This window comes from Oreochromis niloticus, linkage group LG7 (assembly GCF_001858045.2).
Source record: "Oreochromis niloticus isolate F11D_XX linkage group LG7, O_niloticus_UMD_NMBU, whole genome shotgun sequence".
Classification (NCBI taxonomy): Eukaryota; Metazoa; Chordata; class Actinopteri; order Cichliformes; family Cichlidae; genus Oreochromis; species Oreochromis niloticus.
In genome coordinates this window covers 27,256,794-27,279,168 of record NC_031972.2, presented here as the reverse complement: position 1 = coordinate 27,279,168, position 22,375 = coordinate 27,256,794, and the positions used below count along the sequence as shown (strand labels likewise).

Sequence of the window (22,375 nt, the reverse complement as noted above, 5' to 3'; positions counted from 1 at the left end):
CCCCGACTGGTTCTATTGGTCACATCCGGGGATTTAGCCCCAAAGCCCTCGACTGTTTAGCCCGTAACCTGTTGCCAGACGCGTGCGCTATTGGTCTGAGGCAGTGTCTGTCACAGGGTGTTATGCATGGAGGTATGTCGGTGTTACCTTGATTATCCTTATAAAATTGCATTATGCACTTGTACACTGTATCTAACTGTATCTACACGCACGCAAACAAGCATACTCACACACACAATACACGAATATATATATATATATATATATATGTATATATATATATATGTAGTATTTGTATATGTATTTTGTGTACTTAAGTGAAACCTTAAACCACTAATCATTTATAATTTGCGGTTGGGTGGGTCCAGACAATCTGGCTACATCATGCAAATAGCCTCTACACCTGCAACGCATGCAAATAAAATCAATGCCTGAAATTTTGTGTTGGCAGGAGACAGTACACCAATCATGTGGATCCCTTTGTTCTTTTTTTCCCCTCGTTATGTTTAAGCGTCAAAGAGCCAAAGGAGCGCATGCTCAGTGCGCACAGGACTCACCTGGGACACGTTGCTCAGCTGCGGTTGAAAGTCCCCTACGCTAAAGGACCAAATGATGCACTACAATACAAACTGTGCTACACAGTTGAGGCTTCATAACCAGCTCATGACGAGGCTGGATGCTAAAACTAAAACAAGACGTGGACACCACAGGTGACTGTGCCTTTTTTCCCACTCGCCATAACCAACGAAAGTTCCCTCACTTGTAAGTACTTCTGTGTTTCCTCTTTCATCCATTGCCTAAACCTGTAAGAGTTTGACAGAGTTGTAGGAAACACATGTAGCAGTTCTAACGAGTGTATTTTGTAGACTAAAAGATGCAGATAAGTTTAGTCTACAATTATCCATCTTTGGAATTAGATAGATAGATAGATGTAGAATCAATAGGGCATTCTTTTCAAGTCAAATACAATATGGAAGCAGTAACTGATGAAAGAGGCAAATAATCCTCGTTGTTTCATAATACATTTTCCAAATTGTTCCTACAGGGGCTGAGTACCTGTCGACAGGTAGGTATTAGATGATGCTGTGAGTGTGAAGAGAAGAACAGATAATAAACCTCCCTGGACCATCACCAAGGAGACAAAAAAACCTCCCTTGAGTTGATTGCAGTGTTTGTTATAAAACCTCTTATGAGACTCGTTCTGTTGCATAAGTCTTTGTACAGTGAAAGCAATGCCATTCTTTCTTTCTCTGCTTTGCATTATTATCTTTAAAAAAATCCTCATGTTTTTCTGTGTGCAGGTGTGTGTCTGATTTGTATACCGCAGGCAATGGGAAAATGCTGCAAACGCAATGGGAGACTGCTGTGCTTGTGTCTGCTGCCTTGTATGATGACTGGCCATCTTTTAATTTATATTGGAGTCTCCATATTCATCACCATCTCCTACGCTCCGCCAAAAATAATTCTCCACTATATTGCTCCAGGGATTTCTGCTAATTCTTCAACTATGGCCTCCCATCCACTTGGGCCTTTCTGGAACCTTCGTTTGGAGGACAGTGCTCTGTGGAACCAGCTTCAGCATGCTTGGGACCGTGAGCACAATCCACTACTGAGAGGAAACACAACTCGCATACAGAGGAAGCCCAAAGCTAAGTTTTTATCAGAGATTAACAATGAATGTCTTTCTGACAACACTTCACACAAGTGTTCAGTCCCTCACATGCAAGATATAAACAGGCTGCCAGAACAGATTAGGGCATTTATCAGGTCAATGTACTACAGGGAGTACCCCCTTCTTATCAACCAACCTGGTATGTGTAGGAAAGACAACAGTAGCTTTGATCTGGACTCTCCCATGCTCCTCATGGCTATCAAATCTCAAGTGGGGAACTTTGAAAATAGGCAGGCAATCCGTGAAACGTGGGGACGCAGTGGTCTGGTGGAAGGGGAATCAAATAAAAAAGGTGGATTGGTGCGCACAGTCTTTCTTCTCGGAAGGCAGGATTCAAGTACGGGTCCACACCCAGACCTAAAAAATCTCCTGGAGCTAGAGAACCTGAAGTATGGGGATATTCTACTGTGGGACTTCAGAGATACTTTTTATAATTTGACCCTAAAGGACTTGCTGTTCTGGCGATGGTTCAAGCAGTACTGTCCCACTGCCATCTTTGTTTTCAAAGGGGACGATGACGTCTTTGTCAGAACAAATGCCCTTCTGGATTATCTCCACGAGAAGGAGGAGGAGCACAAACTACAGCTAGCTTTAAAAAGGAAAACTGAGATGAATATGTTCATTGGGGACGTGATTACTAATGCAATGCCAAATCGTGAACCGTCCACAAAATACTACATACCAGAAAATTTCTACAAAGGAGTGTACCCACCCTATGCTGGTGGAGGAGGGGTGGTGTATTCTGGATCACTTGCACTACGTTTGAAAGAGGTGTCTGAGAGGGTCCACCTTTTCCCTATTGATGATGTGTATCTTGGAATGTGCCTGCACAGACTCGGGCTTTCTCCAACCCATCACCCGGGGTTTTTAACATTTGACCTCCCAGCAGGAGAAAGGGAAAATCCTTGTGCATACAGATCTGTTGTGCTCGTTCACAAACGGAGTCCCAAGGAGATGGTTACTCTGTGGAAAAAGCTCCAGAACCTGCCTGGTCAATGCTGAGGCTCATTTGCCAACCAAATAGGACTCAGTGAGTACAGGATGACTGCTACAACCACACTCACTGGCTTCATCTTCATATCAATCAGGCATTGTCACGTTAAGTAAGGTCACATAATGGACATTTCCTGTGAGGACTTAAACACTGAATAGGAGACCAATCTACCTCAAAGAGGGTTTGTTAATAAGGCATCACAGATTAAGGGCACACTTTCTAGCCCCTTATTCACCATTTGTATGTATTCACTCTTCTTTAACTTAAAGGTTTTATTTTGGTAACTATAGAAAATATTTTACCACTGTATATGATTTAGATGTACTTGTAATACAGTGGCTGGTGAACATAGTTTTTTTCCCTTTTCTTAAATTTCTTGGCACTATTTTCTTCCCTTTAAGTCAGCAGTTCCTCTTAAAATGTTCACTTCACTTTCACTTCAAAACTGCAAACACAGCTTGATTAAATGTATAATTTTCATGTGATGCCTTCTGTACCTCAAAAAAAGCAATGCTTGACTTTGAATGGCGTATATCTGCACGGTTGTAATCCTTTAAAAAAAACAACTTTGTTTGCCTTTTTTTTAATGTTCTCTGCTGCCAGAAAAATATTTTTTTTAGCATCACTCTATGATGCTAAGTTCTTCTAAATTTCAGATTTTTATTCACTCATAAAGCATAAAACAACAACGTCTTTCAAGTCATGACAATCTGAAAATCACTGATAAAGTAAAATTATGCAGTTGTTATTCAAAACGCTATAAGTTGTCGTTTTAATTGCCTTAAACATGTACAATGTTCATGGGTATATAGATGTTGTAATACTGGAGTTTGGTTGTGAATAAAAAAAAGAACTTTAGCATTTCTCTAAAGATAAAATACTCAGTAGGAGTTTAAGTGCATTAATAGACACATTACAAATCAGCAGCATGGCACAAACAGCAAAGATCACATTTAAGTAAATATTTCCGCACTTGCAGTCTGAAATGTTTATGGATAACTCTAGTGTTTGGCGCGCTCGTCTCTTCTTTCTTCTTGATTATATTAGTAGCCCATTCTTGTCTGGTCTCAGTTATTGATCTTAGTACTAATAGGCAGACAGTGGCTTCAGAGTAATACAGTTGGAGGAGTCCATCCAAAGACCAGACAGGAAAGATTATTGAGATGATGAATACTAAACACAAAATACATATTTTTTAAAACACTGTATAAACACAACACTCTAGTTGTGTTTATACAGTGTATACATATACATTTATATGTATTTATATGTATACTTTTATTGAGATGATACTCAGATTAGATCTGACAATATTATCTAATGATAATCTGGACAGACATCTAATGTTGAACTAATGCAAATGAAGGCAAGTTCCTGAAAACACAGGAGTGATGATTTAATGTCAGTAAGCCTGAGTAACAGCCCCACCCAGTGAAGATCTGTGGTAGTGACCAGAAGGTTCCAGCTGAATTTTGACCTCTTTTACTTATAATATAAGAGGATAAACAGTCCTATTTTTGAGAAAGAAAGAATGACAGAAGGGATAAGTCAAGAGAATAGACACTTGAACATTGTTGCATCTCAACAATGCTGATAATTTATGATTCTGTGTGCTTTAGTATTTTTTTATCTGATGATGAATAAATATCATAAAAGCTAAAATGTGTGTTTTAAGTCATTTTGTTAAAAAAAAATGCCTTGCTGGAAGGCATAGAGGTGACATTCCAGTGAATACATCATCGTTAATATAATTCTGAAATGACAGATGTTTTTTTCTTGTTTTTCTTTTTTTGTGTTTTTTGACCGCAATGGAGAATACTTCTATATTTATATATTAGTATTATTTTTAGTAGTAGTATTTTTAGTGGAAATTGATCATGCAGAGAAAAAAAGGCACTAAGTTTCAGACAGTGCATCCTTGATTATATGTGTACATTGGTGACAGTATTTCAATAGGCATGTAATCTGGAGACTTTTATTAATGCAGCTTTCATGCAAAAACGTAGAATAAAAATATTAGTAAAACATAAATTTTGATGGAAGTGGAATAATAACGTACTTATCTAAAAAAATTTTGTCGAGATTATTTTAAATAAACTTTAAATAAAGTCAAATTGAGGAAAGGCTCTATACACCAAATAATTACCTGTATTAGAAAATCCAAACAAGATATTTAAAAATAAGTCTTTGATCCAACAGGAATACTCAAGTGAAGTATTCATGATGAACAGCTGCCCTAAGTGGACTTTTTGGGTATTGCAATTAAATGGTAATGCAAACCTATAATCTGAAGTCAAAGCTTATTACACATTTATATATTTTACATGTTTTTGTCACTGAGGCAGCCTATATGGATATTAGTAAAAACATGCGGAGGTAATCAAATAGTTTCACAGAAAAGAAGAAAGTCAGACATGATGGATGAGCAATTTACGAGTGATGTCATTAGTCTGGTCACCAGCTCCACCCAGTGGAGATCTGTGGCAAGGACCAGAACATTCCTGAAGACTCTGGACCTCCTCCACTTAGTATATATAAACTGGGACAGTCTCACTGCTGAGACAGAAAGCAAGACAAAGAAGAAAACAGACACCTGAAGAGTGTTTCATCTCACAAGAAGAGGACTCAACACTAAACACACTGAAGATGCTGTGCTCTCATGGAGTCCAGTCTGCACTCAGTCCATTCATGGACTTCTACTGGCCTGTACGCAGTCTGTGGCCAGAGATCAAGCCTCTGTTCTACCAGCAGGATCTCCTGCAGAGAAACCTACAGGAGCTGCGCAGCAGTCTGGAGCTGATGGATAAACTTCAACACAGGATCCTGGAGGAGACAGAGCCTTTCCAAAGCAGCATGGCTGTACAACCACTCTCCTGCCAGCTGGAAAAAGAGGGAGACAAGTTTGGTCTGACGCTGGACACTCGAGGCTTTTCCCCAGAGGAGCTGTCTGTCAGGCAGGTGGGCAGGAAGCTGAGAGTCAGTGGCAAGACAGAGAAGAAGCAGGAGGACGGGAAAGGCTCGTACTCTTACAGACTGCAGGAGTTCAGACAGGAGTTTGATCTGCCTGAAGGACTGAACCCCGAAGCCATCACCTGCCACCTGTCTCCAGATGGGAAGCTCCACATCCAGGCAGCCAAAGCTCTGTGTGTTGAAGAGGCTGAGAGAGAGCTGACTATCAAGAGGAACTCAGAGGACAAACCACAGCAGAGTGTGTGTTCACAGGCAGAAGACAGCAGAACAGAGACACACAGCAGCACACAGGACAAACCTGAAAACATGGACTGAGACATAAAATGATACCAATGTAAAATAAATGTTTCTGTACTAAAGTTCATTTATATTTATATGTGCAGTTGAATTTTTATATCTGATGATAAATAAGCACCATAAAAGCTGAACTATGTGTTTTGTGTTTCTTTCTAAGTCATACATTAAAAAGCTACGGTGAATACTATGACATAAATAGAATATGATAAATAATATGATGCAATTCATCCATTCATGTTCTCCAGCTCCCAGCTGCCATAGGTGGCATACAGAGAATGAATGTCACCAATGTTCATATTATTATACAACTTAGAATCAAGCATATGTTTGGACTGTGGAAAGAACATTGATTATCAAGAATGACACTTCAAAGTAACCATGATGGTGGTGCAGTAGTTAGCACGGTCACTGCACTGTGGCCTTTTTTATTAATATCCGTGTAGGCTGTGTCACTTAAAAAAACCCATGTAAAATGTATTACATAATTTACATGTAAAACATGTAAAATATACATTTAAACTTTGACTTCAGATTTTAACTTAGCATTTGTTTTTTATTGCAATACCCATAGATCTCAATTTGGAGAATCTTTTTATCAGGATTTCAGACTTCACTTCATTACTCCCAACGTACTAAAGTCTTTTTTTTAATGTTTTGTTCAGATTTTTTAATACAGGTAATTAATAGATGTATAGTATTTCCCTAATTTGAAGTAAAATAAATACATCTGGAAAATAAAAGATTACACAAAAGTGCTTTTTTATTCTTCTTTTATTCTGTGTTTGAATACTGTTTTAAGTTTTTAAGACCAATAACCTGAACTCAAAAATCATTTCTATTATATTAGTATTTTTTTATTGTTCCCTTTTACATGAATGCTGCAGTAATTAATTTATCCAACATGTATTGGTAAATTCAAAAGCAAGCTTGACCTTCTGTAAACTAATAGAATAGAATAGAATAGAATAGAATTCAACTTTATTGTCATTGCACATGCACAGGTACAGGGCAACGAAATGCAGTTTGCATCCATCCAGAAGTGCTTTAGTGATATAGATATATTACAATATATATTAGCAATAATATAGATATGCAAGTATATTACAGAAATGGGTCTATTGTGGTATGTTATAATGTACACGGTATGAAGTATGTTGTGAATATTCTATAACTATAGGTATGTACAGGCTGTAGTGAGTACAAGCTATGTACAGGATATGAACAGGATATAAATATGAAAAACTATACAGAATATGTAATAAATAACTTTACAGAAATATGAGATATACAGTTATACAGAAATGGGAACTATGCAAGTTGTAAACAGTTGTAAGGTTAAAAATTATTGTATGTACAGAATGATTATTTACACAGAGCTATACAGTAGTGCAGGTGAGGGTGTGGATAATTCATTCATAATTCATCATCACACAGTATCTGATTTTCTTGAACTGATGATGGTTCTTTAACGTCGATAAGCTTCATGTCATAAAAGATGAACAGTGTTAAATGAAATAGTATCAAAATTGAATGCAAATAATCCACCTGGCATTGATGAAAGCTTTGTGCTTTTTTCTCTGCATAATCAAATTTCATTTTTTGTGATTTCTCTAAAATTAAAATAATACCAATGTATCAATAAGAAAAACAGTGGAAAAAAACTATCATTTCAGAATCATATTAACGATTATTTATTCACTGGAATGTCCAGTCTATCCATTCAGGCAAGGCCTTTTTTTAAACATATGACTTAAGTAAAACACACAAGAAACATAGTTCAGCTTTAAAAAATGTTTTTATTCATCATTACATTAAAAAAAAACCCACATAGGACAATAAATTATGATTTGCATTGAAAATAAACTTCTATTTTAAGTTGGCGTCATTTTATGTCTCAGTCCATGTTTTCAGGTTTGTCCTGTGTGCTGCTGTGTGTCTCTGTCCTGCTGTCTTCTGCCTGTGAACACACACTCTGCTGTGGTTTGTCCTCTGAGCTCCTCTTGATAGTCAGCTCTCTCTCAGCCTCTTCAACACACGGAGCTTTGGCTGCCTGGATGTGGAGCTTCCCATCTGGAGACAGGTGGCAGGTGATGGCTTCAGGGTTCAGTCCTTCAGGCAGATCAAACTCCTGTCTGAACTCCTGCAGTCTGTAAGAGTACGAGCCTTTCCTGTCCTCCTGCTTCTTCTCTGTCTTGCCACTGACTCTCAGCTTCCTGCCCACCTGCCTGACAGACAGCTCCTCTGGGGAAAAGCCTCGAGTGTCCAGCGTCAGACCAAACTTGTCTCCCTCTTTCTCCAGCTGGTAGGAGAGTGGTTGTACAGCCATGCTGCTTTGGAAAGGCTCTGTCTCCTCCAGGATCCTGTGTTGAAGTTTATCCATCAGCTCCAGACTGCTGCGCAGCTCCTGTAGGTTTCTCTGCAGGAGGTCCTGCTGGTAGAACAGAGGCTTGATCTCTGGCCACAGACTGCGTACAGGCCAGTAGAAGTCCATGAATGGACTGAGTGCAGACTGGACTCCATGAGAGCACAGCATCTTCAGTGTGTTTAGTGTTGAGTCCTCTTCTTGTGAGATGAAACACTGTTCAGGTGTCTGTTTTCTTCTTGGTCTTGCTTGTCTTGCTTTCTGTCTCAGCAGTGAGACTGTCCCAGTTTATATATACTAAGTGGAGGAGGTCCAGAGTCTTCAGGAATGTTCTGGTCTTTGCCACAGATCTCCACTGGGTGGAGCTGTTTCACAGGAGTTATGATGTCACACGTAAATGCTACATATTTCAGATCTGACATCAAGTTTTTATTGTTTGCTTTGATTAAGTAAATATTCAGTTACATTATTTAAATTGTTTGTTCAAACGTTTTAGTTTTTTTTAAAAAAAAAACACAACCACACCTCCAAAATTCAAGAACCTCTAGAAAATCTTTCCTTGTAATTGCAGAACATAGTGCAGTTTGATGCATTTATCACATATATCCAATTCATGGGGCTGTTTCTCAAGAATACTGACTTCAGTTAATGTTCAATGTAGGATCAGAACTGTACATCTTTAACATACTTTATTAAATTGCTACAGTTGGCTGTTGATAATTATCAGATTTAAAGTATTTATTTATTTATTTTTTGTCATTCTCAGCTTAAATGAGCTGATTTGTAAAATGATTGCCTGTATTAGGCAATACTTATTTTGTTCTTCATGTTTCTTTGAATTCTGTAGCAATGCATTTGTAAAATAGACTGCTGGATATTCAAAAGCACGGCTCACATAGACCTTGTGGAAATTAAATGCACAGTTTTACTTTATTTTATTTTATTTTATTTTTAAACCTGAAGTGATGAATGTTTTCTTGTTCACTTTGACATGCAGAGCTGTCATTTGTTGGGAACCAACACAAAATTAAAACTACCCACATGGAGTTAAATATTAAGTGGGGTTTTTTTGGTCTGCACAATCAAATCCCATTTTTATTAATTTCTCCAGATTGACAGAAGCAATAAAACAATTAAATATTTCTGCTTTTTTCTTTAAAGAAACAACAATAATGTTTCTACAAGAATATGAATGTCAGACAAAGCCAAAATTAAAAGTAAAGAAAAAAATCAATTGAAATCATTTAATCTGTTCATTACTGTAAGAATGAATAAATATGTGTATCTTTAGATCTATCAGACAAAAGTATGTTTATCTTGAAGACCAAATGATAAATGAAATAATAATCATTTCTGATATATCCCCTTAATTTCATTAAGCATCATGAGTAAATACTCAGAATGAATTTGTTCATTTCCATTAAATTGCTAAAGTGAAGTTGAGATTATATATCCATCACACAGCTTTTGTGTCTGCCGACAGCATACTCCAGCAAAAGAAGGACTTGTTTGCCTGAAAAGATTTAAAGTCAGTCAAAGAGCCAACGCAGAGAAAGACAGAAGATCACTCAAGTACGCAGTCATACCTTTGTCAAATTTAGAATCACCAGTAAAGTTAACTTGCGTGTTGTTGTACTGCAGGAGGAAACAGCTGAACAGACCCGACACAGATTCAGTGAGAAGATGCAAACTCCACACATAAAGTCCCGAACCAGCCAGCTGTACATTCGCTGTTGCTGTGAGGCCACAGTGAAGAAACTGTGCTAACTACTGCACCGCCATCATGGAAACTTTGAAGTATCTTTCTTGGTAGTCAAGCTTCCTCCCACAGTCCAAACATATGCTTCATTATAGATTGCATAATGTGAACATGAATGACATTCATTCTCTCAGCATTAACCCTGTGAAAGTCTGGGAACTCGTCCAGGGTTTATACCACCTATAAACCTGTGGCAGCTGGGCGCTGGAGAGCATGAATGGATAAATTGCATCATATTATTTATCATATTTCATTTATGTCATAGTATTCACTGTAGCTTTTTAATGTATGACAGAAAGAAACACAAAACACATAGTTCAGCTTTTATGGTGTTTATTTATCATCAGATATAAAAATTCAACTGCACATATGAACATAAATGAACATTAGTACAGAAACATTTATTTTACATTGGTATCATTTTATGTCTCAGTCCATGTTTTCAGGTTTGTCCTGTGTGCTGCTGTGTGTCTCTGTCCTGCTGTCTTCTGCCTGTGAACACACACTCTGCTGTGGTTTGTCCTCTGAGCTCCTCTTGATAGTCAGCTCTCTCTCAGCCTCTTCAACACACGGAGCTTTGGCTGCCTGGATGTGGAGCTTCCCATCTGGAGACAGGTGGCAGGTGATGGCTTCGGGGTTCAGTCCTTCAGGCAGATCAAACTCCTGTCTGAACTCCTGCAGTCTGTAAGAGTACGAGCCTTTCCCGTCCTCCTGCTTCTTCTCTGTCTTGCCACTGACTCTCAGCTTCCTGCCCACCTGCCTGACAGACAGCTCCTCTGGGGAAAAGCCTCGAGTGTCCAGCATCAGACCAAACTTGTCTCCCTCTTTCTCCAGCTGGCAGGAGAGTGGTTGTACAGCCATGCTGCTTTGGAAAGGCTCTGTCTCCTCCAGGATCCTGTGTTGAAGTTTATCCATCAGCTCCAGACTGCTGCGCAGTTCCTGTAGGTTTCTCTGCAGGAGATCCTGCTGGTAGAACAGAGGCTTGATCTCTGGCCACAGACTGCGTACAGGCCAGTAGAAGTCCATGAATGGACTGAGTGCAGACTGGACTCCATGAGAGCACAGCATCTTCAGTGTGTTTAGTGTTGAGTCCTCTTCTTGTGAGATGAAACACTGTTCAGGTGTCTGTTTTCTTCTTGGTCTTGCTTGTCTTGCTTTCTGTCTCAGCAGTGAGACTGTCCCAGTTTATATATACTAAGTGGAGGAGGTCCAGAGTCTTCAGGAATGTTCTGGTCTTTGCCACAGATCTCCACTGGGTGGAGCTGTTTCACAGGAGTTATGATGTCACACGTAAATGCTACATATTTCAGATCTGACATCAAGTTTTTATTGTTTGCTTTGATTAAGTAAATATTCAGTTACATTATTCAAATTGTTTGTTCAAATGTTTTAGTTTTTTTAAAAAAAAAACACAACCACACCTCCAAAATTCAAGAACCTCTAGAAAATCTTTCCTTGTAATTGCAGAACATAGTGCAGTTTGATGCATTTATCACATATATCCAATTCGTGGGGCTGTTTCTCAAGAATACTGACTTCAGTTAATGTTCAATGTAGGATCAGAACTGTACATCTTTAACATACTTTATTAAATTGCTACAGTTGGCTGTTGATAATTATCAGATTTAAAGTATTTATTTATTTATTTTTTGTCATTCTCAGCTTAAATGAGCTGATTTGTAAAATGATTGCCTGTATTAGGCAATACTTATTTTGTTCTTCATGTTTCTTTGAATTCTGTAGCAATGCAGAACCTCATTTTTGCTGCTGAAAATAATTAAATCACCATACATAACTTGAAATATGTACTATTCTCCTCCCCCGATTTTCATTTGCTTTGACTGGGAAGAAAAATTATATCTACTAAACAAATATCTGATTCATGCTGAAGAAAGGCCAGCAGGAAAATGACCTCTTGTTCCTCAGCCGTCAACCTGCTCTGACCAAGACTGAAAAATACAAAAAATAAAAATAAAGAACAAAACTCTGCATTACTTGAGAAGTATTATATAATATAATATTTACTGGAATATCCATTCTAACCATATATGTAGTGAATTTGTTTTTAACAAGGCCATTTATTCAAATACAAATTGAAATGCAAATATTGGAGGTAAGTCTTAGATGTACACCATTTCCCCAGAAGGGGTCCAAAATCTTCAGGAATTTTCTGGTCTTTGCCACAGATCTCCACTGGGTGGAGCTGTTTCACAGAACTTCTGACGTCACTTGTGAACTGAATGCACTTCATGTCTGATGTGAAAAGCTGTTTGTCTACTGATCAACAAATGTTTGGGTTCATGCTGATATTTTTTAAAAAACTAGTTCAAATCAATTTTATAATCAAAAACATATTATTAAAATCAAATAACACAAACTCCAAATTCTAAGAATGTGTAGAAAAACAGGTGAACATGTTTCAATATATAGCCATTACCACATATATCCACTAGGATGGGTTGTTTCTCAAGAGTTCCGAGTTCACTTAATAATTGTTAATAAGAATTTGTTTTTGCAAATGTGTTTGGCTAACTTCAAATAGCATGATGTTAGTAATTACCACATGTGCAGTATATAATTGTTGTTAAACTATGTGGTGAAATACTCTGGCTTGTAAAATATTTGCTCAATATATCAATACTTGGTTTATTCTTCGTGTTTGTTTGAAGACTGTGACTTGAATTTGTTTAATAGATTACTGGAAATTGAAAAGCAACTCACACAGAGAACTTGTGGAAACTAATTGCACAGTATTTGATTTTTCTTACTTGTGAACTGAATGTTCTGTTGTTCACTTTGACATCGAGTGTTGTCACATTTTTGGAACAGACAATAAGATTGCATGAACTACTCTGAAACCACCTGGTCTATGAAGTGTTAACTCAGATAAATACAGGAGCTCATTCATCAAACCCAGATGGTGTTGAATTAAGCAACAGTTTTCAGTCTGAATGACCAATTCAATTTGTCCTCATTTGTTTCTATTATTAAAAGCCATAAAGTTTAGAATTTTAGAGCTGGAGAACTTGGATGCATGGATCATAGGACCTCAATAAAAATCATTCTATCCTCCACTGTTCTTTTTTTCTTTGTTTGTTTTTAATGTAGGACTTAGAAAGAAACACACAGAAAACATAGTTAAGCTTTGAATAAAAATTTATTTCTCAACACATGTAAACTGAATGAATATCAATACAAAAACATTTATTTTACATTGGTATCATTTTATGTCTCAGTCCATGTTTTCAGGTTTGTCCTGTGTGCTGCTGTGTGTCTCTGTCCTGCTGTCTTCTGCCTGTGAACACACACTCTGCTGTGGTTTGTCCTCTGAGTTCCTCTTGATAGTCAGCTCTCTCTCAGCCTCTTCAACACACGGAGCTTTGGCTGCCTGGATGTGGAGCTTCCCATCTGGAGACAGGTGGCAGGTGATGGCTTCGGGGTTCAGTCCTTCAGGCAGATCAAACTCCTGTCTGAACTCCTGCAGTCTGTAAGAGTACGAGCCTTTCCCGTCCTCCTGCTTCTTCTCTGTCTTGCCACTGACTCTCAGCTTCCTGCCCACCTGCCTGACAGACAGCTCCTCTGGGGAAAAGCCTCGAGTGTCCAGCATCAGACCAAACTTATCTCCCTCTTTCTCCAGCTGGCAGGAGAGTGGTTGTACAGCCATGCTGCTTTGGAAAGGCTCTGTCTCCTCCAGGATCCTGTGTTGAAGTTTATCCATCAGCTCCAGACTGCTGCGCAGCTCCTGTAGGTTTCTCTGCAGGAGATCCTGCTGGTAGAACAGAGGCTTGATCTCTGGCCACAGACTGCGTACAGGCCAGTAGAAGTCCATGAATGGACTGAGTGCAGACTGGACTCCATGAGAGCACAGCATCTTCAGTGTGTTTAGTGTTGAGTCCTCTTCTTGTGAGATGAAACACTGTTCAGGTGTCTGTTTTCTTCTTGGTCTTGCTTGTCTTGCTTTCTGTCTCAGCAGTGAGACTGTCCCACTTTATATATACTAAGTGGAGGAGGTCCAGAGTCTTCAGGAATGTTCTGGTCTTTGCCACAGATCTCCACTGGGTGGAGCTGTTTCACAGGAGTTATGATGTCACACGTAAATGCTACATATTTCAGATCTGACATCAAGTTTTTATTGTATGCTTTGATTAAGTAAATATTCAGTTACATTATTTAAATTGTTTGTTCAAATGTTTTAGTTTTTTTTTTTTTTTTAAAAACCACACCTCCAAAATTCAAGAACCTCTAGAAAATCTTTCATTGTAATTGCAGAACATAGTGCAGTTTGATGCATTTATCACATATATCCAATTCATGGGGCTGTTTCTCAAGAATACTGACTTCAGTTAATGTTCAATGTAGGATCAGAACTGTACATCTTTAATATACTTTATTAAATTGCTACAGTTGGCTGTTGAAAATTATCAGATTTAAAGTATTTATTTATTTGTTTTTTGTCATTCTCAGCTTAAATGAGCTGATTTGTAAAATGATTGCCTGTATTAGGCAATACTTATTTTGTTCTTCATGTTTCTTTGAATTCTGTAGCAATGCATTTGTAAAATAGACTGCTGGATATTCAAAAGCACGGCTCACATAGACCTTGTGGAAATTAAATGCACAGTTTTATTTTATTTTATTTTTAAACCTGAAGTGATGAATGTTTTCTTGTTCACTTTGACATGCAGAGCTGTCATTTGTTGGGAACCAACACAAAATTAAAACTACCCACATGGAGTTAAATATTAAGTGGGGTTTTTTTGGTCTGCTCAATCAAATCCCATTTTTATTAATTTCTCCAGATTGACAGAAGCAATAAAACAATTAAATATTTCTGCTTTTTTCTTTAAAGAAACAACAATAATGTTTCTACAAGAATATGAATGTCAGACAAAGCCAAAATTAAAAGTAAAGAAAAAAATCAATTGAAATCATTTAATCTGTTCATTACTGTAAGAATGAATAAATATGTGTATCTTTAGATCTATCAGACAAAAGTATGCTTATCTTGAAGACCAAATGATAAATGAAATAATAATCATTTCTGAAATATCCCCTTAATTTCATTAAGCATCATGAGTAAATACTCAGAATGAATTTGTTCATTTCCATTAAATTGCTAAAGTGACGTTGAGATTATATATCCATCACACAGCTTTTGTGTCTGCCGACAGCATACTCCAGCAAAAGGAGGACTTGTTTGCCTGAAAAGGTTTAAAGTCAGTCAAAGAGCCAACACAGAGAAAGGCAGAAGATCACTCAAGTACGCAGTCATACCTTTGTCAAATTTAGAATCACCAGTAAAGTTAACTTGCGTGTTGTTGTACTGCAGGAGGAAACAGCTGAACAGACCCGACACAGATTCAGTGAGAAGATGCAAACTCCACACATAAAGTCCCGAACCAGCCAGCTGTACATTCGCTGTTGCTGTGAGGCCACAGTGAAGAAACTGTGCTAACTACTGCACCGCCATCATGGAAACTTTGAAGTATCTTTCTTGGTAGTCAAGCTTCCTCCCACAGTCCAAACATATGCTTCATTATAGATTGCATAATGTGAACATGAATGACATTCATTCTCTCAGCATTAACCCTGTGAAAGTCTGGGAACTCGTCCAGGGTTTATACCACCTATAAACCTGTGGCAGCTGGGTGCTGGAGAGCATGAATGGATGAATTGCATCATATTATTCATCATATTTCATTTATGTCATAGTATTCACTGTAGCTTTTTAATGTATGACTTAGAAAGAAACACAAAACACATAGTTCAGCTTTTATGGTGTTTATTTATCATCAGATATAAAAATTCAACTGCACATATGAACATAAATGAACATTAGTACAGAAACATTTATTTTACATTGGTATCATTTTATGTCTCAGTCCATGTTTTCAGGTTTGTCCTGTGTGCTGCTGTGTGTCTCTGTCCTGCTGTCTTCTGCCTGTGAACACACACTCTGCTGTGGTTTGTCCTCTGAGCTCCTCTTGATAGTCAGCTCTCTCTCAGCCTCTTCAACACACAGAGCTTTGGCTGCCTGGATGTGGAGCTTCCCATCTGGAGACAGGTGGCAGGTGATGGCTTCGGGGTTCAGTCCTTCAGGCAGATCAAACTCCTGTCTGAACTCCTGCAGTCTGTAAGAGTACGAGCCTTTCCCGTCCTCCTGCTTCTTCTCTGTCTTGCCACTGACTCTCAGCTTCCTGCCCACCTGCCTGACAGACAGCTCCTCTGGGGAAAAGCCTCGAGTGTCCAGCGTCAGAGCAAACTGTCTCCCTCTTTCTCCAGCTGGCAGGAGAGTGGTTGTACAGCCATGCTGCTTTGGAAAGGCTCTGTCTCCTCCAGGATCCTGTGTTGAAGTTTATCCATCAGCTCCAGACTGCTGCGCAGCTCCTGTAGGTTTCTCTGCAGGAGATCCTGCTGGTAGAACAGAGGCTTGATCTCTGGCCACAGACTGCGTACAGGCCAGTAGAAGTCCATGAATGGACTGAGTGCAGACTGGACTCCATGAGAGCACAGCATCTTCAGTGTGTTTAGTGTTGAGTCCTCTTCTTGTGAGATGAAACACTCTTCAGGTGTCTGTTTTCTTCTTGGTCTTGCTTGTCTTGCTTTCTGTCTCAGCAGTGAGACTGTCCCAGTTTATATATACTAAGTGGAGGAGGTCCAGAGTCTTCAGGAATGTTCTGGTCTTTGCCACAGATCTCCACTGGGTGGAGCTGTTTCACAGGAACAGAACCTCATTTTTGCTGCTGAAAATAATTAAATCACCATACATAACTTGAAATATGTACTATTCCCTCCCCCCCCCCCCAGATTTTCATTTGCTTTGACTGGGAAGAAAAATTATATCTACTAAACAAATATCTGATTCATGCTGAAGAAAGGCCGGCAGGAAAAATGACCTCTTGTTCCTCAGCCGTCAACCTGCTCTCACCAAGACTGAAAAATACAAAAAATAAAAATAAAGAACAAAACTCTGCATTACTTGAGAAGTATTATATAATATAATATTTACTGGAATATCCATTCTAACCATATATGTAGTGAATTTGTTTTTAACAAGGCCATTTGTTCAAATACAAATTGAAATGCAAACGTTGGAGGTAAGTCTTAGATGTACACCATTTCCCCAGAAGGGGTCCAAAATCTTCAGGAATTTTCTGGTCTTTGCCACAGATCTCCACTGGGTGGAGCTGTTTCACAGAACTTCTGACGTCACTTGTGAACTGAATGCACTTCATGTCTGATGTGAAAAGCTGTTTGTCTACTGATCAACAAATGTTTGGGTTCATGCTGATATTTTTGAAAAAACTAGTTCAAATCAATTTTATAATCAAAAACATATTATTAAAATCAAATAACACAAACTCCAAATTCTAAGAATGTGTAGAAAAACAGGTGAACATGTTTCAATATATAGCCATTACCACATATATCCACTAGGATGGGTTGTTTCTCAAGAGTTCCGAGTTCACTTAATAATTGTTAATAAGAATTTGTTTTTGCAAATGTGTTTTGCTAACTTCAAATAGCATGATGTTAGTAATTACCACATGTGCAGTATATAATTGTTGTTAAACTATGTGGTGAAATAGTCTGGCTTGTAAAATATTTGCTCAATATATCAATACTTGGTTTATTCTTCGTGTTTGTTTGAAGACTGTGACTTGAATTTGTTTAATAGATTACTGGAAATTGAAAAGCAACTCACACAGAGAACTTGTGGAAACTAATTGCACAGTATTTGATTTTTCTTACTTGTGAACTGAATGTTCTGTTGTTCACTTTGACATCGAGTGTTGTCACATTTTGGAACAGACAATAAGATTGCATGAACTACTCTGAAACCACCTGGTCTATGAAGTGTTAACTCAGATAAATACAGGAGCTCATTCATCAAACCCAGATGGTGTTGAATTAAGCAACAGTTTTCAGTCTGAAAGACCAATTCAATTTGTCCTCATTTGTTTCTATTATTATAAGCCATAAAGTTTAGAATTTTAGAGCTGGAGAACTTGGATGCATGGATCACAGGACCTCAATAAAACTCATTCTATCCTCCTCTGTTCTTAGAAAGAAACACAGAAAACATAGTTAAGCTTTGAATAAAAATTTATTTCTCAACACATGTAAACTGAATGAATATCAATACAAAAACATTTATTTTACATTGGTATCATTTTATGTCTCAGTCCATGTTTTCAGGTTTGTCCTGTGTGCTGCTGTGTGTCTCTGTCCTGCTGTCTTCTGCCTGTGAACACACACTCTGCTGTGGTTTGTCCTCTGAGCTCCTCTTGATAGTCAGCTCTCTCTCAGCCTCTTCAACACACAGAGCTTTGGCTGCCTGGATGTGGAGCTTCCCATCTGGAGACAGGTGGCAGGTGATGGCTTCGGGGTTCAGTCCTTCAGGCAGATCAAACTCCTGTCTGAACTCCTGCAGTCTGTAAGAGTACGAGCCTTTCCCGTCCTCCTGCTTCTTCTCTGTCTTGCCACTGACTCTCAGCTTCCTGCCCACCTGCCTGACAGACAGCTCCTCTGGGGAAAAGCCTCGAGTGTCCAGCGTCAGAGCAAACTTGTCTCCCTCTTTCTCCAGCTGGCAGGAGAGTGGTTGTACAGCCATGCTGCTTTGGAAAGGCTCTGTCTCCTCCAGGATCCTGTGTTGAAATTTATCCATCAGCTCCAGACTGCTGCGCAGTTCCTGTAGGTTTCTCTGCAGGAGATCCTGCTGGTAGAACAGAGGCTTGATCTCTGGCCACAGACTGCGTACAGGCCAGTAGAAGTCCATGAATGGACTGAGTGCAGACTGGACTCCATGAGAGCACAGCATCTTCAGTGTGTTTAGTGTTGAGTCCTCTTCTTGTGAGATGAAACACTCTTCAGGTGTCTGTTTTCTTCTTGGTCTTGCTTGTCTTGCTTTCTGTCTCAGCAGTGAGACTGTCCCAGTTTATATATACTAAGTGGAGGAGGTCCAGAGTCTTCAGGAATGTTCTGGTCTTTGCCACAGATCTCCACTGGGTGGAGCTGTTTCACAGGAGTTATGATGTCACACGTAAATGCTACATATTTCAGATCTGACATCAAGTTTTTATTGTTTGCTTTGATTAAGTAAATATTCAGTTACATTATTTAAATTGTTTGTTCAAACGTTTTAGTTTTTTAAAAAAAAAACACAACCACACCTCCAAAATTCAAGAACCTCTAGAAAATCTTTCCTTGTAATTGCAGAACATAGTGCAGTTTGATGCATTTATCACATATATCCAATTCGTGGGGCTGTTTCTCAAGAATACTTACTTCAGTTAATGTTCAATGTAGGATCAGAACTGTACATCTTTAACATACTTTATTAAATTGCTACAGTTGGCTGTTGATAATTATCAGATTTAAAGTATTTATTTATTTATTTTTTGTCATTCTCAGCTTAAATGAGCTGATTTGTAAAATGATTGCCTGTATTAGGCAATACTTATTTTGTTCTTCATGTTTCTTTGAATTCTGTAGCAATGCATTTGTAAAATAGACTGCTGGATATTCAAAAGCACGGCTCACATAGACCTTGTGGAAATTAAATGCACAGTTTTATTTTATTTTATTTTTAAACCCGAAGTGATGAATGTTTTCTTGTTCACTTTGACATGCAGAGCTGTCATTTGTTGGGAACCAACACAAAATTAAAACTACCCACATGGAGTTAAATATTAAGTGGGGTTTTTTTTGGTCTGCTCAATCAAATCCCATTTTTATTAATTTCTCCAGATTGACAGAAGCAATAAAACAATGAAATATTTCTGCTTTTTTCTTTAAAGAAACAACAATAATGTTTCTACAAGAATATGAATGTCAGACAAAGCCAAAATTAAAAGTAAAGAAAAAAATCAATTGAAATCATTTAATCTGTTCATTACTGTAAGAATGAATAAATATGTGTATCTTTAGATCTATCAGACAAAAGTATGTTTATCTTGAAGACCAAATGATAAATGAAATAATAATCATTTCTGAAATATCCCCTTAATTTCATTAAGCATCATGAGTAAATACTCAGAATGAATTTGTTCATTTCCATTAAATTGCTAAAGTGAAGTTGAGATTATATATCCATCACACAGCTTTTGTGTCTGCCGACAGCATACTCCAGCAAAAGGAGGACTTGTTTGCCTGAAAAGGTTTAAAGTCAGTCAAAGAGCCAACGCAGAGAAAGACAGAAGATCACTCAAGTACGCAGTCATACCTTTGTCAAATTTAGAATCACCAGTAAAGTTAACTTGCGTGTTGTTGTACTGCAGGAGGAAACAGCTGAACAGACCCGACACAGATTCAGTGAGAAGATGCAAACTCCACACATAAAGTCCCGAACCAGCCAGCTGTACATTCGCTGTTGCTGTGAGGCCACAGTGAAGAAACTGTGCTAACTACTGCACCGCCATCATGGAAACTTTGAAGTATCTTTCTTGGTAGTCAAGCTTCCTCCCACAGTCCAAACATATGCTTCATTATAGATTGCATAATGTGAACATGAATGACATTCATTCTCTCAGCATTAACCCTGTGAAAGTCTGGGAACTCGTCCAGGGTTTATACCACCTATAAACCTGTGGCAGCTGGGCGCTGGAGAGCATGAATGGATGAATTGCATCATATTATTCATCATATTTCATTTATGTCATAGTATTCACTGTAGCTTTTTAATGTATGACTTAGAAAGAAACACAAAACACATAGTTCAGCTTTTATGGTGTTTATTTATCATCAGATATAAAAATTCAACTGCACATATGAACATAAATGAACATTAGTACAGAAACATTTATTTTACATTGGTATCATTTTATGTCTCAGTCCATGTTTTCAGGTTTGTCCTGTGTGCTGCTGTGTGTCTCTGTCCTGCTGTCTTCTGCCTGTGAACACACACTCTGCTGTGGTTTGTCCTCTGAGCTCCTCTTGATAGTCAGCTCTCTCTCAGCCTCTTCAACACACAGAGCTTTGGCTGCCTGGATGTGGAGCTTCCCATCTGGAGACAGGTGGCAGGTGATGGCTTCGGGGTTCAGTCCTTCAGGCAGATCAAACTCCTGTCTGAACTCCTGCAGTCTGTAAGAGTACGAGCCTTTCCCGTCCTCCTGCTTCTTCTCTGTCTTGCCACTGACTCTCAGCTTCCTGCCCACCTGCCTGACAGACAGCTCCTCTGGGGAAAAGCCTCGAGTGTCCAGCGTCAGAGCAAACTTGTCTCCCTCTTTCTCCAGCTGGCAGGAGAGTGGTTGTACAGCCATGCTGCTTTGGAAAGGCTCTGTCTCCTCCAGGATCCTGTGTTGAAGTTTATCCATCAGCTCCAGACTGCTGCGCAGCTCCTGTAGGTTTCTCTGCAGGAGATCCTGCTGGTAGAACAGAGGCTTGATCTCTGGCCACAGACTGCGTACAGGCCAGTAGAAGTCCATGAATGGACTGAGTGCAGACTGGACTCCATGAGAGCACAGCATCTTCAGTGTGTTTAGTGTTGAGTCCTCTTCTTGTGAGATGAAACACTCTTCAGGTGTCTGTTTTCTTCTTGGTCTTGCTTGTCTTGCTTTCTGTCTCAGCAGTGAGCCTGTCCCAGTTTATATATACTAAGTGGAGGAGGTCCAGAGTCTTCAGGAATGTTCTGGTCTTTGCCACAGATCTCCACTGGGTGGAGCTGTTTCACAGGACTCAATGACGTCATTCATATGATTTCTTCATTACGTTTCATTAAGTTTTTGCCAGTTATTATAACAGACTACAAGACTACTTTGAACTAGAATGTGAAAGTATCGATGCCAAGTTTAGATTTGAGGGAAGCAATTTCCAGTCATAGGTCGAAAGTTAAACTCTGTTTTTAGTAGAAATATTTCAGCAGTTAAAATACAAAAAATACAGACCAGACTTTTTTTCTTTTTTGAATTGACTACTTCTTAAGCGTGTACACAGAAAACATGAAACACTCCATTTTTTGTTCATCTATGTTCAGGGTCTTTTTATTATTCTTCGAACAGTAATTTGAGGTTTTATCCACTAGATGGCAGGATCTCCTTTCTCATACATGTACCAGTAAAACTTTTGAAATACCTCGGAAATATGTCTTCTATCATACCACATTTGTTAGTGACCCTATTAAATACTAACCATAAATAAATGAATAAATTAATTTTCCTTCTTCGTTTTCAAGTTTTTGCAGGCCTTTTTTGTGATTTCCTGCCTTTTAATTTGCATTTTCCTTTTGTTAAAATAATACTTTACTACTCTTGGTTTTACAGTGTTATGATTAGAAATGAATAACACAGCCATGTAACTGTAATATACTGACTCTAGAGTACA

The 22,375-nt window shown here is 38.5% G+C and overlaps 8 protein-coding genes across 9 annotated transcripts; 2 read left to right on the top strand and 6 right to left on the bottom strand.

Annotated features, from left to right (window-relative positions):
* The first annotated feature begins 22 nt into the window (after window positions 1-22).
* LOC100692524 (N-acetyllactosaminide beta-1,3-N-acetylglucosaminyltransferase 2) lies at window positions 23-3,936 on the top strand. 2 transcript variants are annotated; one of them, XM_003444440.5, is made up of 4 exons: window positions 23-132; window positions 512-762; window positions 1,046-1,066; window positions 1,302-3,936. In XM_003444440.5, exon 4 carries the CDS (start codon window positions 1,331-1,333, stop codon window positions 2,672-2,674), a length of 1,344 nt encoding a protein of 447 aa, XP_003444488.2. In that variant the 5' UTR covers window positions 23-132; window positions 512-762; window positions 1,046-1,066; window positions 1,302-1,330; the 3' UTR covers window positions 2,675-3,936. The 2 variants fall into 2 exon arrangements, with proteins under 2 accessions (XP_003444488.2, XP_005451478.1); XM_005451421.4 differs by lacking the exon at window positions 1,046-1,066.
* A 1,279-nt stretch (window positions 3,937-5,215) lies between these two features.
* On the top strand, window positions 5,216-6,064 carry LOC109194430 (heat shock protein 30-like). Its single transcript, XM_019362045.2, has one exon. It carries the CDS (start codon window positions 5,313-5,315, stop codon window positions 5,949-5,951), a length of 639 nt encoding a protein of 212 aa, XP_019217590.1. The 5' UTR covers window positions 5,216-5,312; the 3' UTR covers window positions 5,952-6,064.
* Window positions 6,065-7,709: 1,645 nt separating this feature from the next.
* LOC100692254 (heat shock protein 30) lies at window positions 7,710-8,657 on the bottom strand. The gene has a single exon (XM_019362053.2). The coding sequence runs from the start codon at window positions 8,464-8,466 to the stop codon at window positions 7,828-7,830; it is 639 nt and encodes a 212-aa protein (XP_019217598.1). The 5' UTR covers window positions 8,467-8,657; the 3' UTR covers window positions 7,710-7,827.
* A 1,713-nt stretch (window positions 8,658-10,370) lies between these two features.
* LOC109203009 (heat shock protein 30) lies at window positions 10,371-11,294 on the bottom strand. The gene has a single exon (XM_019362041.2). The coding sequence runs from the start codon at window positions 11,120-11,122 to the stop codon at window positions 10,484-10,486; it is 639 nt and encodes a 212-aa protein (XP_019217586.1). The 5' UTR covers window positions 11,123-11,294; the 3' UTR covers window positions 10,371-10,483.
* A 1,898-nt stretch (window positions 11,295-13,192) lies between these two features.
* LOC109203022 (heat shock protein 30-like) lies at window positions 13,193-14,038 on the bottom strand. Its single transcript, XM_019362051.2, has one exon. The coding sequence runs from the start codon at window positions 13,923-13,925 to the stop codon at window positions 13,287-13,289; it is 639 nt and encodes a 212-aa protein (XP_019217596.1). The 5' UTR covers window positions 13,926-14,038; the 3' UTR covers window positions 13,193-13,286.
* A 1,781-nt stretch (window positions 14,039-15,819) lies between these two features.
* Window positions 15,820-16,760, bottom strand: LOC109203010 (heat shock protein 30-like). The gene is given in 2 exon segments (XM_019362042.2): window positions 15,820-16,318; window positions 16,321-16,760. Coding segments are annotated over 2 exon segments (636 nt in total). The 5' UTR covers window positions 16,571-16,760; the 3' UTR covers window positions 15,820-15,932.
* A 1,382-nt stretch (window positions 16,761-18,142) lies between these two features.
* On the bottom strand, window positions 18,143-19,050 carry LOC109203007 (heat shock protein 30). The gene has a single exon (XM_019362039.2). The coding sequence runs from the start codon at window positions 18,873-18,875 to the stop codon at window positions 18,237-18,239; it is 639 nt and encodes a 212-aa protein (XP_019217584.1). The 5' UTR covers window positions 18,876-19,050; the 3' UTR covers window positions 18,143-18,236.
* A 1,720-nt stretch (window positions 19,051-20,770) lies between these two features.
* Window positions 20,771-21,690, bottom strand: LOC109203003 (heat shock protein 30). The gene has a single exon (XM_025908600.1). The coding sequence runs from the start codon at window positions 21,520-21,522 to the stop codon at window positions 20,884-20,886; it is 639 nt and encodes a 212-aa protein (XP_025764385.1). The 5' UTR covers window positions 21,523-21,690; the 3' UTR covers window positions 20,771-20,883.
* Window positions 21,691-22,375: the final 685 nt, after the last annotated feature.